The sequence below is a fragment of the Panthera uncia genome, chromosome D2 (assembly GCF_023721935.1).
Source record: "Panthera uncia isolate 11264 chromosome D2, Puncia_PCG_1.0, whole genome shotgun sequence".
Lineage (NCBI taxonomy): Eukaryota > Metazoa > Chordata > Mammalia > Carnivora > Felidae > Panthera > Panthera uncia.
Window position 1 is genome coordinate 59,706,999 of NC_064818.1, and position 13,218 is coordinate 59,720,216.

The following is a 13,218-nucleotide window of genomic DNA, read 5'->3' on the forward strand; positions in this document are numbered from 1 at the left end:
CCCCCCCCCCCCCCCTGCCCCACGACAGGAGGGCCATCTGTTTACTTAGGAGGATCAGGGCCCTCTCTGCAGCCCTATGCCGGGCCCGGATAGCAAGTCCCTCCAGGATGGAGGCGGCAAGGACAGAGCTGATGGGCCCTGGCCAAATCTGAGAGGCTGCCAAAGGCGAAAGGTAGGTGATGACCCGCTGGAGCCTCCACCATTCTTCGGCACGCGCCTCTCAACGGCAAGCTTTTCCCAGACGCAGAGGCCTTTCTCACCATCGACTAACTCCTGGAAGCTTTCAAATTCCCATCCAGCCACGCTGAGGAGAGCTGCCAAGATCGCCTGAGAACCTGGGCCAGCCAGATTCTGACTCGGGCCTTTGAGAAGTTCAGTGTGCTACACTCCAGCCCTCCACTCTCCTGCCTGCTCCTGGTCCCACTCCATTTTCCAGTGGGGCACGGTAAATCCTGGCCCGGGCCGTGGCCAGAGGGGCAGCGCCAGGCCCCGGGGATGTAGGGTTCTGAGGTTAGGGTGAGGCGAGGCCTGGGCTCCACATTTTGCCTGTGTTCAGCTGGGCTATTTTTAAAAGCCTGTGGTTCCAGCAGGAAGCCATCATTAAAGTTTTCCTAGGCAAAGTTGCCTCTGCAGGGAAAAATTATAGTCCTTCTCCTAGGAAGATCAGAGGAGTGCTGTCCTGCCGCATGGCAGAGAACAGGGCCTGGACCGTGACATGCGGGCCCAGGCTCTGGAGCTGTCAGGCCCAAGCAGCAGCCTCTGCAGCCCCCAGTGTGTATGCAGAGGACGTAGCACTGAGGGCCATGTAAGTGCCCTGCCTCCCCTTGACCCTCTCGGAGAAGGCAGAACCAAGCACATCAGTTTTCCCTAGTGAAGCTGAGCTGCTCCTGCACAAGGCCCCGTTCTTGGTGGCCCTCGGACTGACGTGAACACAGAGGTCTGGGAGTTTATGCTCCCGGGAAGAGATCTGGCTGGCCTAGAGGCTTGTCTTGCCCTGTCACTGTGTAGGTCCCAGGTGATGAGCATTCAGAGTGCAACTCTTCCAACTGGTCTGTGTGGGGGTTTACTTTCCTGCCATGGCCAGCTCAGGCGGCGGAGGCATGGCTTACCTCCGTGTAGACATGTGGCTGGCTGTCAGGTTCCCAGCTTCCACGTTTCCCTGAGGGAGAGGCAGAGCCAGCCCCTCTACTGGACCAGGGCAGAGCCCCGTCTGGGGGTGGGGATGGGGAACCAAGTCAGGATGCCCAGACAGACTGAAATGGTCTCAGGGGCTTGGGGAGGGGGGTTGGGCAGCTAAGTCATTCAGGTTGCCCGGGTCTCTAGAAGAGACTTTTAGGAATCAAAGTTTAGGAATCAAAAGGGAGAGGGAGCTGTAAGCTCAGGGGTGGGGGGTCACCTCAGGGCTTCTGGGAAGCACTGAGGCTGTGGTCACTCTGATGTGCCGTCAAAGGTGGGTGGCAACTTTGCCCTAGGGAGGGCTGACCAGGCCGCCCACCGGGTGGGTGGGTGGCTGGCTGGGGGAGGTGGACAGGCCTGTTTTGGTTTTGGAGGCGGGGTCTGGAGAACCCTGCAGTTTCCAAACCACAGACGCCTCCTCTTTCAAATGCTTTCCCCTCCGTCAGCAGTCTCCCTGGCTTCCCTCCCGGCCCCCACAACCTACCCAACCCCACTACAAGAGGCCTTCTGATTCCAAAGGCCTGGTTGGCAGAGGGGCTGGGGAGTGGAGGCCCCGGGGAAGCACTGCTTCTCTCTTGTCTAGTTATATATGACCCACTGCCTGTTTCCCCCCATTGGCTCCACTGCTTTCTCCCAGCCAGCTTTCTGCAAGTTTTTCTTGGCTGCCTGATTTAACTTAGTCCTGACTTAACTTAGGGCTGAGACTGGGAAATAATGCTGTTTAGGTCTCTTAGAGAGAGAGAGAGAGAGAGAGAGAGAGAGAGAGAGAGAGAGAAGAGAAGAGAAGAGAAGAGAAGAGAAGAGAAGAGAGAGAGGAGAGAGAGAGAGGAGAGAGAGAGGAGAGAGAGAGAGAGAGAGAGAGGGAGAGACGGAGGGAGGGAGAGAAAAGTGGGCTTGTCCTCATTTACATATTTGTATACGTATGGATGTCCACAGAGTTGTGCATCTGGCTGGGAATGCATGTCCACATATACCACTGCATGCGTGTAACTCCGAGTCCGCTGCCTGTGCCCATGCAGTGTGAGGGGCTACGTATGAGACCGTATAGGAAGCTATGTGTGTCCTCGGTGGTCAGAAGCAGACGTACGATGTGTCCAGAGCAGCTGAAGCATCTGCGACTGTAAATGCATATGTGGAATGTTCTACGTTGGCTGCACGAGCGGTATTACGTGTGTAGTGGCTGTGTGCCAGAGGCCACGGATGCGCAGCTGCGTGGGGGCCAGAGGGGACAGCGTACCGCTGCGCACAGGCAGTAGTGCTTCGTCACTTGTAAGTGTCCGTGTGCTTATGGAGACGCAGTTGCGTTTGGGGTTCGGTGTAGGATGGCGTTGGGAGCAGATGCTGGAGGGGATGGGGGAAGGCCAAGCTTTTGTCTCTGCGGTTTTTCCAGGCCAGCGTCCCCCTCTCCTCTGCTGCCAAGGCTCAGGGCAGTGTCCCAGGCTGGCCCCCCGGCAAAGCTGCTCCACCCCTCCTAGTTCTAGGGTGCCCCTGCTTTACACTCGAGCTCGTTCTCGCCGTTTCCATGACTTGGCCTCCTGCCCTGCACCTTGGAGTCCAACCCTTGTTCCACCCTCAGGATGAGTTGGGCTCCCACAGCCAGTGCTCTGAGTGTGGTACTGCACCAGCCACAGGCGGCGGCCACCTCAGCGTCCGGGCTTGCTGCTGCCTGGGGCTTGGGGCTGGTGCCAAAACATGGTCTCAGATTGTTCAGGAACAAGCTGTGGGGGTGGGCTGATATTCACGGGGCATCCCTGCTATCAGAGAGAGGCCAGTGCTCATCACAGGCCCTTCCAGCCTTGTTCTCGGTTAGACAGGAGAAACGGACCTCTGCTGGCCTGTGGGCCCTGGAGATGTTGAGGGGTTTGTTCAGAGGCTTGCCCCTAAGCTCCCTACTCCCAAGCTCCTGGATGCTGGAAAGGCCCTGAACCCGCAAATGTCTTAGTTCCCAATCAGCCTGGATGGCTGGCCAGGGGCCTCCCTGGAATCTTGACCAGGCCCCTCACAAAGTGCTGATGCCAGTGCTGAAGATGCTGGAAGCTCCTGGCTAGACCTGTCACTGCCTTCAGAGCCGGCTGGGGCCGAATCCCGGGACCAGGCTGGGACTGGCTTTTGTTCCCTTTCTAGTTTCCCTGGAGCTAGCTGAAGAAGGAGGGTTGTGGGCTGGCCCTTCTTCCTACTCTGTCCCTAAGTAGTTGCTGGAACAGCTTTGGCCGATGGAGCACCTTCTCAGAGGAAGCAGGCACCGAAGAGTGGGGGCAAGTGGGACAGCCTGTGCAGAGACTTACACCCCGCCCCCCTCATCTGCAGCTTCTAGGGCCAATGTGGCCTTTCTTAGTCCAGCCGCCCCCACATCACATCCTGAATCCCATGACCCCCATCCCCAGGATGGTGGCAGAAGCCAGAGCCGCCCCCCAACTCCCAATCATCCCAATTCCCAGGTAGCCCCCTGTGCCCTCCTCCCCAACACCCCACAGCTGCAGAAGGTGAGAGAAAGTCTAGCTGTTGAATCTGGGTGAGGAGGCCGAGTGGCAGACAGGAGCAGAGCTCAGAGAGGAAGGGAGGTGTTAGCGAGAGAGCGAGGGGCGGCAGCTGCGGGTCAGGAGAAGCCGGCTCCCACAGTCACCTCGGCTGTGCTGCCTGTTGACCATCCCGCCCAGGGTCCACCGGCGATCCAGACGCCGCAGATGGGCCTTGCGTCTCTTGGACACTGGTGTGGGAGATGGCAATGGAACACGCAGCCGACGGAACCGGCGGAGAGAATGGAGATGAGGATGAGATGGGATGGGGCAGGGAGGGGGATGGCGGGAGGGAAGGTTCACGCTCCCGGGGCATCATCGCCAGGACCAAGCACCAGCAGCATGCACCTGCTGGACGGGGGCAGATCTGCCCACTGACACGGGGGAAACTCCACCAAAGCCAAACCATGTGGGTTGTATCCCTAAGACCGAGAGGGGCTAAGAACTCACAATGCTAGCACCTGAGAGGTGAAGAGGGTCCTGGGACCCAACCTGGCACAAAGATGGCCCTCCCAGGCAGCCCCAGGGAAAGACTGCTGCTTCCACCATGGCTGGGCAGTCACGGTTCCCAGGAGGCCATGGGGCCCACGGCACCACCCATCTGTCGGCCACTCACTCACTCACCACGTCCTGCTTGTGAGCCTACCGCCACGAGCCAGGCACTGTGTCAGGAGAGACGTGGGGGTCCTCTGCCATGGGGCTCCCTGTCCCTACCACCCTGGGGGTACCTGTCTTTGCTCTCTCAGCCCTCTCCGGGGCCTAGCACAGGGCCTGGCCAGAGGCTGAGCACTAGGAAATGTCGCTGAGTGAAGTGCACATGGGGACGGATGCTGCAGGCCTTGGCTCTGCTCCTTTGCTGTATGCTGCCCATCGGATTTCTGACAGTGGGGGACCTGCTGCCCAGTTCTCTGTGCTGCAGCCCCTCTCATCCAGCCCATGCCCTCTGGTTGCTGTGGCCCAGCCCCAGAAACCCTCTGCCTTCCTATAGGATGCCCAGGTGTAAAGACACCATGTCAGGGCTGCAGGGCACCAAGCGGCCCCCTGCAGAAGCTGGGGGTCAGACTGCTCAAGTATGGGGGAGACAGGTCAGCAGAGTCAAAGGAAGACTGTCCAGATGCACCTGAGCCAAACCCCACCAAAGCCTCCTAGGAGGTACTTGCTTTTCTCGAGGGAGTGGTGGTGACCTATTTGACCTGCTTTTTGGCAGGAGGAGGCCTGGACCAAAGGTTGGAGATATGGATTCAGCTGAGGCCTCGCTGCCGGATGCCTGTGTCACCTGGGGGCAGGCAGGCTTCTGTTCTTCTCTAAGCCTGTTTCCTCATCTGTCACTGGGGCTGACATCTGCCCTGGCACGAGCAGAGACAAGGGACTGAACGGGCCACGTGGAAAAGAAACGATCTCCTGTGTGAGGCCAGACTGGGAAGGACCCTGACAGCTGACCTCCCGGGCAGGTTGTTCGGTGGCTTCCCTGTGGGCAGAGGAAGCCTCAGCTGATGCTCAGGCCAGGGGCCACCACAGCAGTAAGTGTTATTTCCCCAGCTGAAACCATGCACATGGACCATCTCACTGAAGCCTCACAGAAGCCCTGTGCAGTCAGCACAATCTCCATGTTAGAAATGGGAAAACAGAGGCACGAGGGGGTTAAGAAACCCTCTGAGTCACACACCTAAGTGTCAGGGCAGCACATGAATCTAGGTGGTCTGGCTCTGGAGCCCAGATTCTAGGCCCTACGATGTTCCTCCCCCTTGACCCTGCACCCTTGGCCTGCCAACAACAGGGAAAGCCAAGATAAGAGGCTGGTGCCAATGCGGACCCAGCAGGGAGAGAGGCAGATCATTGCCAGTGGCTATAGGGCACAAGGGCACAGGCAGAGACCCAGATTCTGGCTTTGGCTCTGCCACAAACTGAACTGGGGGCTCCATGGAGGTGACATCCCTATGGGCCTCCATTTTCCTACTACCTCTGAGAGGCAACGGACCCAATGGTTCATGAAAGCACTTTGCCAGTGTTGGGCTTGGCCCTTATTGTCATCAGGGGGTAAGAGGATCTTCAACCTCCACCCCAGCCCTCCTACCTCCTACCGCTAACATTTCAGAACTCGAGCATATGCCAGAATGCCTGGTAATAGAAATAAACCCAAACAGCCAATTGTCTTTTTGGGATCAGGGATCAGAGACCTATGATGGGATGGCAATAGGCCTGGAGTAGAGGGGACCAATGTGGGATAGTCTCTCGGACACACCACAGATGCCAGGGCCCTGGGCTGGGGTGGTGAGCCCTGAGCTCTCCTGTTGAGTTGGGCAGAGACGCCCAAGATGTGATGATGAAGTTCACAGCTGCCCAAGTGTTGCCAGGGGTACTGGCATACAGGTCCTATCAAAAGGATGCTGAGGAACCTATTTTAAAGATGGTCTCCCTGAAGGCACATGCACGCACACACGAACACTTCTGAATGCAGAGCCTGCACTGGTTGCCTTACTGATTCTTACTCTGTCAAGGTCAAAATCCTCTACAACCTGCCACTGCTTGTGCTTGCACTGCAAAAGCACCTCCTCTCTCCTCAAACCAGGCTGCCATCTGTGTGCACACACCTCCCTGGCTCCTTCCTGCCCGGGACTTCCCTGCCTACTCAGTGTCCTGTCCTGCATCTCCCGACATCTCTGCTCTGACATTCTTGGCAAAGCCTTTTAAGGCGGGACTCAAATTCCACACACACACCCTCTCAGAAGTGCTTACAAGCAAAATGCTTCATGGGTGGGCAGAGGGCACAGTGGTAAAGACCACCAGGCAAAGGAGGCTGACCAAGGCTCAAGCCTTACGAGGACAATCACGTAGCTAAATGTCTTAAAGCCTCAGTTCCTGCATGTGGAAAAGGGGGATTATAACAGTGCCTCCCAGAGTGGTGACGAAGGCTTTTAAAGTCCCAGGGCCACACACCTGGCAGGGAATAATACCTCACTAGACACTCTAGGGATTGTTGTTTCTGAAAGGCCCAGGGATGACCACAGAACATGGAACTGGGTAGGAGGCAAGGCCTGATGACTGCAGATAAACTAGACCAGAGCCAGCTCAGGGGCTAAAATCCTCCACCATTGCAGAGGTGCAATGGAACCAGAGATGAGGCTGGGTGCAGGCTCAGCCCCAGGGCTCAGGGAGCAGCCAGGAAGGATCGGGCACCCAGTCTGAACCTGCAAACTCTTCCCGACGGAGCCTCATCCCTGGAAACCTGTCACAAGGTAGATGTGCATTGCAGGGGCTGCAGCCCTGGTCAAGGGACTGAAATAAAGCATTTACATGGGAGGAAGGGTGGGGCTCCAACCGCCTGCCGAGTAACTGACATTTAGGGCAAGAATGAATAAGGAGCTGGCACTCGCTTGGCGGACTGCTTATTTTGGCCTGGGCAGCATGGAATGGAGGGTGTGTATGTGGGGGGCAGGCCTGGAGGTGGCCTGAGCCCCGGGTGGCAGGCCTCTGTCCCCCTGGCTCTCAGTCATGCCCATTTGGACCATCCCCACTGACCATTAGGGCAAGCATTCCCGTTGCTGGGACACAGAGGGTTTAGAAGTTCTTAGGAGCAGGCAGACAGGAACTGGGGGTGGCTCGGACTCCCTGGGCTCAGGCAGCCTGCTCTGGAGAATACCTGAGTCCACAGACAGTGCTGGCCTGGGGGGGTGGAGAAGGGGGAAGGGCAGTGAGAAAATCCCAGGAAAACATCACGAGGCCAGAGCTAATCAGAGGGGCCAGGGGTGCAAGGGCCACCTTGCGGTTCTTGCTACAATGAGAAATGACTTGCAGGCTTGTTCTCTGCGTCTGAACTGTTGGCCAGGATAACAGATATCCAGAACAGAGACTTCTGAGTAGACATGCACAGCACAAGTTGTGTGCACAAAGCCCATTGCGTTCATCCCTGCAGCAGAGAGCACACTGTGGGGTCAGGGAGGCAAAGGTGGGTCTGTGTGGGGTCCCCAGGGGAACCAAGGGCTTCTATGGGGAAAGGGTGCTGTGGCATTTAGTCCTAAGACTATTCTTTCCAGTCTCTGCCCCAAAGTTGCCAAAGCCTGAGATCCACACTCCAGGGAAATTTCCCCTCTAATTTGAGCCCCATGCAGGGCAGGTAGGGCCAGACCTGGGAAAGGAGGTGAGCTTGTGGGCTGGCTTCAGTGAGATGGGGTCCCAAGGGAAGGGTCTGGCACATGGCCCAACTCACCTTAGGGATTTTGATGGCTTTAGGGAGGAGAGTGGGAAATGGGTTCACTCCAAGGGCCAGGAATGGGGTGGGTACCCATCCCTGAGGATCTCGAAGCAGCCCACACCCTGCAAATGCCTCATTATTTCCCTTCCGCATTGAACCTGCAGGTCCTTACCTTCCCCAGTCTTGGAGGTGTTGATGTCTGAGTCATCCCGAGTACCATTCTGGGCCTCCAGGTAGGTGGCAGGGACCCAGCCCTGCTCCTCAGAGGTGCTCACAAACCACCAGCCTGCAGAGGGGACAAGAGAGAACGCAGTCATGAGAGCCCAGCAGGATTGAGCGGGGGGGGGGGGGGGGGGGGGGGCAGGGCATGGAGCCAGGCAGCCTGGGCACCTGGCAAACACCTGGCTTGAGTCCAGCCTTGAGAAGCCTGTGCCTCACTAAGAAGCAGCCAACACGCTCCCTGAGAGGAGGGCCCGATGGACGGTGATCCACACTTACACAAATGCTTGATGAAAAAATTTAACAGTAAAACTGAAACAAGGATGTGTCAAATGTGTGAAATCACCCTGTGGGAGAGGCCAAAGAAGCTCTGGCTAAACAGTGACCACTGAGGGTCTCTGAAACCCATTAGGACTACTGGTGTGCCTGGGAGTTTAGCTGCCTTCTCTGCTTTCAAAGGTATCCAGAGATAAATGCCTCACAGACAACTTCTGACGGTCACTGTGCCCCTGGCTCCATCACAGGTCCATGGCATTTGCACATCAGTGCTACTCACGGCCGCCCTGAAGTATGTTGACGTGTCAATCATACTAAGTGGGCACCGCACCCTTGAGTGACCCTTGGCGGTCACGGCCAAATGAGAAGAGTCTTTCTCGTTCCTTGGTTCATTCATTTATCATTTAAACAAATGTTGACTGAGCCAAGTACTCTGAGCACCTGGGTCTTGGGACTCCACTAACTGCCATCAATCCCATCTTAGAAAGAATTCTTCACAGGACCTTGTCTTTGCCCCCATCCCATTCCGATCCCTCTCTACCCCCAAAACAATCTGGCACTGGTTCTCTTTTCTGTCTGTGACAGAGCTCACCATTTCCAAATATGGACTGTTCCCTGTCAAGAGACCCAGGGCTTTTCCCTGGGCAGCACGGAGGCCCCGTCACTGCCCACAGCAGGGAACAGCTGCCCGAGAAGGGGGGACACTGGGAGCCTCCGAGGTGCTCCTTGTTGGGAAGTGGAAGGGGCTGCCTGAGAGCTGCTCTGATCACGGAGAGGGACAGGGGAAAACCGTGCCACCATTGCACAGGACATCGGCACCCAGAGCCACCTCCTAGGTCTTCCACAAGGTGTGACGGGCCTGGGATAGCACACAGCCTATGATCTAGTCTCGAATGTCCACTGCACCCCACCTTCTCCGGAGTTCCACAATGCTCTACCTGCTGCTCTGGAAAGACCATGACACCCGGTGACATCTGCACAGTACCATAATGACGGATGCATGTCATTACACACTCATCTACATGGCACCAAGAGTGAACCCTACTGTCAACTATGGATCAGAGTGATTTGGATGTGTCTGTGCAGGTTCATCAGTAATGACAAGTATACACTCTGATGGGGGAGGCTGTGCATGTGTGAGGGAAGCATGTGGGAAACCTCTGTATCTTCAGTTCAATTTTGCTGTAGGTCTAAAACTGCTCTTAAAAAAATAAAAAATAAAAAAAAACACAACCAGTTGTAACAAACAGGAAAAAGCCTTGGATGAGGAATCTGGAATCTCAAGGCCCAGAGCTATTTGGCTCAAGGGCCTTCCTCAGTTGGGTCACTGTTGTCCCTCCGGAACCCAGGGTGGATGTGTTCCTCCCTCCTTCCCTCCCTCTCCCAGAGTGGGATGGCATGAGCCATCACACCCACAGCTACTTGCACATTCTGGGCCACTGAGCAGACTCCCTGGAGCAGCACTACCGTCCTCCCTGAAGCCCCGGCCACAATGGTGTGGCTGCTTACAAGGCTGTGGCCAATGGAGGCCCCAAGGAAACCAGAAGACATGATCATGCAGGGGTCTTTTCCCCTTCTCTCGGCTTCGGGGGGAGCACTCTCTGGATCCCCAGCAGTCTCGGCCAAGAAGCACCATCCCCAGGTGCTCTTCCACAGAGGCTGGCCGGAGGTCACGGAACAGGACTTCCCATCTCATAGGGATTTCCACCATGAAGATGGTTCTGCCTCCTTGACCACAGGAGTGGGCACACCTGGTCAATCATCTTTGGACTGATCTGTTATGCCCCCGGACACTGTAATGGTTCTGGGGCTTTCTCAAGAACTGACAGGGGTACTTGGGCAATCTGAACACTAAGTACCACATAGACCAGGGATCACAGGGGTACGTGGGAAGAGGTGGCCTGAGGGTTAAATCACTAAATCAGCAGCAAAGTCTAGAGATGGAGAAAGTCAGACTTCATACCATTGGAGTTCTGGGTTCCAGGTATGCTAAAGCTAGACCACCTGTTGGACTAATTACAGTGAGCCAGTGACTGTCTATGCTGTTTAACTGAGCTGGAGTGGGTTTCAGTCACTGAGTATCCTCACTAATCCCATACCTACCCAGAAACCACCAAAGTTCATGACTAAAGGTCCACCATCGTGAGTCAAGTCTGGAGTTGCAACTCAAGTCCACTGGCCACCTGCCACCACAGACCTCAGCAGGTGAGGACAGAGCCCTCCAAGCCACTCTGGGTAAGAAGTACCACCCCCAAATTTCCGCGCACCAGGATAAACTCCAAGAGCCCCAAAGAACAGTCACCGTACTTCTCAATTTGGAGTCACTTCTGGGAGGGTCTTGAAGGCTGAGGCTCTCACATGATCCCCAGGTCCAAGCCCCAATGCCAAAAACACACAGGTTTTGGCTCCCATACCTCAAGACCCTCATCAACCTGACCGCCCCCAAAGCCATGCCAAATCCCAGCAGGCCAAGGAAGTACCCTGAAGGCTTGCCCTCAAAAGGGAGCTCTGCTTCCCAGGAAAGGGTTTCTCAGGATGGGCCTGGGATGGGACCAGGGATCTTACTGTCATTGGGAACACATGGGGATGTGTCCAGAGGAACAGTGGAGTTTGGAAGCATGTGTCTTGGTGAGGATTTGCTAAGACCCCTCCATGTCCAGCCCCTCCCAGCCTCTTCTTCTATACCAAGGTGTGCCACTGACAACTCCAGCCTCTGAAACAATCACTTCTGTCCCCACTGGGAGAATATTCCCTCCTTCCTTTGTGTGAGTCCATGCCTTCCTAGAAAAGCAGGCAAGTTGATGGTCTCCTGGATGGCCAGGGTCACTGTCTTTTAAGCCTTCTATGTCTGGAATTTGGGCTCAAAAGTCATCCTCAGGAGAGGCAAAGGAGGCAAGCCCCTCTGTGGATGCTGGGAGGGTTAGGGTTGGGGGAGATTTTCTCCATCAGTCTCATCCAAGCTTGTCTGTGTCATCATCTGGTGTAAAGTGAGTCCAGCAGCCTACAGATCTCTTGTTCTCTCCCTCTTCCCCTATGGCCATAGTGGAGACCAGCCCTTGAATGGGCCTTTCCCCTTGGATCCAGGGGCCTCATAATCCCAGGGCTCAGGTCCCTTTTTTGCTGGTGGTATTGTCTCCCCTACCCTTATTTCACCCTTTGGGAATCCTGTGTACATCCTGCTCTCTCCTTTTCCCCAGGAGCCAGGGTCCCTGCCAATTTCGCTGGGAACACTGGCCCGGGTTCCACTCCAGCCCAGAAATGTGCAGAGCTAGGCTGAGTGGCCCAGATTCTCATGTCCCTCCTGCCTCAGGCCCTGCAGAGAAGAGTTTGTCGCTGGCGTGGCTGTGGGCACCTCCACTGAGCAAAGGACAGGCTCAGACACTGCCCAGGTGGGCATGGATGCCCAGCTCAGCTCCACGCAGACCTCCCAGGAGCCCTGGCACACAGCTGGGTCTCTGGGGGAGGCTGCCTGGACCTGCGCCCACCCAGAGCTGCTGACAAGCCTCTCCTGAATGCCAGCACCTCAGACGTCAGTTGCTGTAACCGGGGCTCCCGACCAAAGTCCCTGCTGCTCTACCAAGGAGCAATTAGAGCCTGAACCCCTGGGGGTGGCCCGGCTTGCCAAGAGGGCTCAGTCATCAGCCGGCCCTGTGGGGCTCCCAGGCTCACCTCCAGTGCCCGGGGCATCCTCTTTTCTGCAGAGGCTGAGTGTGTGGGCTGCATGTGGGGGTAGGTGTGGACAAGGCTTTGTATTTTTCAGTGCATGGGAGGTGGGGTATGCTCATGTACACATCTATGTGGGTGCATGTGCGCACGGAACAAAGGTGTGTGTACATTTGTTACATGTGATGATGATTATGGTCAGGCCCTACCTTTACATACGTATTTAATCTTCAAGAATCTTGGGAAGTGTTAGTGTCATCATCATCCCCACTTTACAGATGAGGAAACTGAGGCAAACATAGATCACAATTAGACACAGAGCTGACCTCAAACCCAGGCTCCAGGAACCATATTCTTAACTACCACAGAAGTGGATAAAGGAATTTATCTGCTGTATGCACAAGGGGAGAGGTGACTCCTTGAGAATGTGTACCTGCAAATGCCACTACGTTACACATGTTCCTGTACATACGTATTGCTGAGTGTGTGCTCTGCATACGGACGCCATGAGCAGAGGTGCAGGGCTGCGTGCACTTAAATGTCTATGTGTACCACTGAGGGTCCCCTGGAAGTAGAGGGTGATGATTAGGGATATAGGGTCAGAAAGACACAAATTCAGGTCCTGGTTTGCTACTTCCTAGCTGTGTGATCTTTGCCAAATTAGTAAACCTTTCTGAGCCTCAGTCTCCCCTTCCTGATAAGGGAGTAATTAATCGAGATTACCTCTGTAACCGAAGTGTTCTTGTTGAAGTGCATAAATGAGGTATATGTAGCTTAGCTTAAGGCCCAGCACAGAGAAGGAGGGTCAAAAACCTTGAGCTGTTATTGACCTGGTGGTGGTTGTTTGGCATTCCCCCCGGCTAACACAGTCACTACCCATGGGTGGCCAGGTGGTATCTTTGCCCGCAGAGTATATCAGGAGATCCTCAGTCCAGCTTGGTAAATGGACTTGGATGTGTATGGTTTTGTGTGTGTGTGTGTGTGTGTGTGTGTGTGTGTGTGTGTGTGTCTATGCAATCTGTGGAGTTTGGGGACTGCCTTCAGGGGTTCCAGGAGAAGGCAAGGAGCTATCTTTCCTTAGCTGATGCAATTTATGATAGCAAGCATGATGGGAAATGGGGTCAGAGGGGAGGCATCTCTGGGGAAAGTTCCCCTCCTTGCCCCACATGTATTGGG

At 55.6% G+C, this 13,218-nt stretch overlaps 1 protein-coding gene across 2 annotated transcripts in view; it reads right to left on the reverse strand.

Annotated features, from left to right (window-relative positions):
* Positions 1-13,218, reverse strand: part of SH3PXD2A (SH3 and PX domains 2A) — a 244,086-nt gene that overhangs the window by 21,390 nt on the left and 209,478 nt on the right. For both annotated transcript variants that reach the window (XM_049645686.1, XM_049645687.1), the window contains 2 exons: positions 8,057-8,170; positions 3,800-3,883 (listed from right to left, as the gene is read on the reverse strand). In XM_049645686.1, the coding sequence (XP_049501643.1) occupies positions 3,800-3,883; positions 8,057-8,170 (198 nt within the window). The remainder of the gene's footprint in view (positions 1-3,799; positions 3,884-8,056; positions 8,171-13,218) is intronic.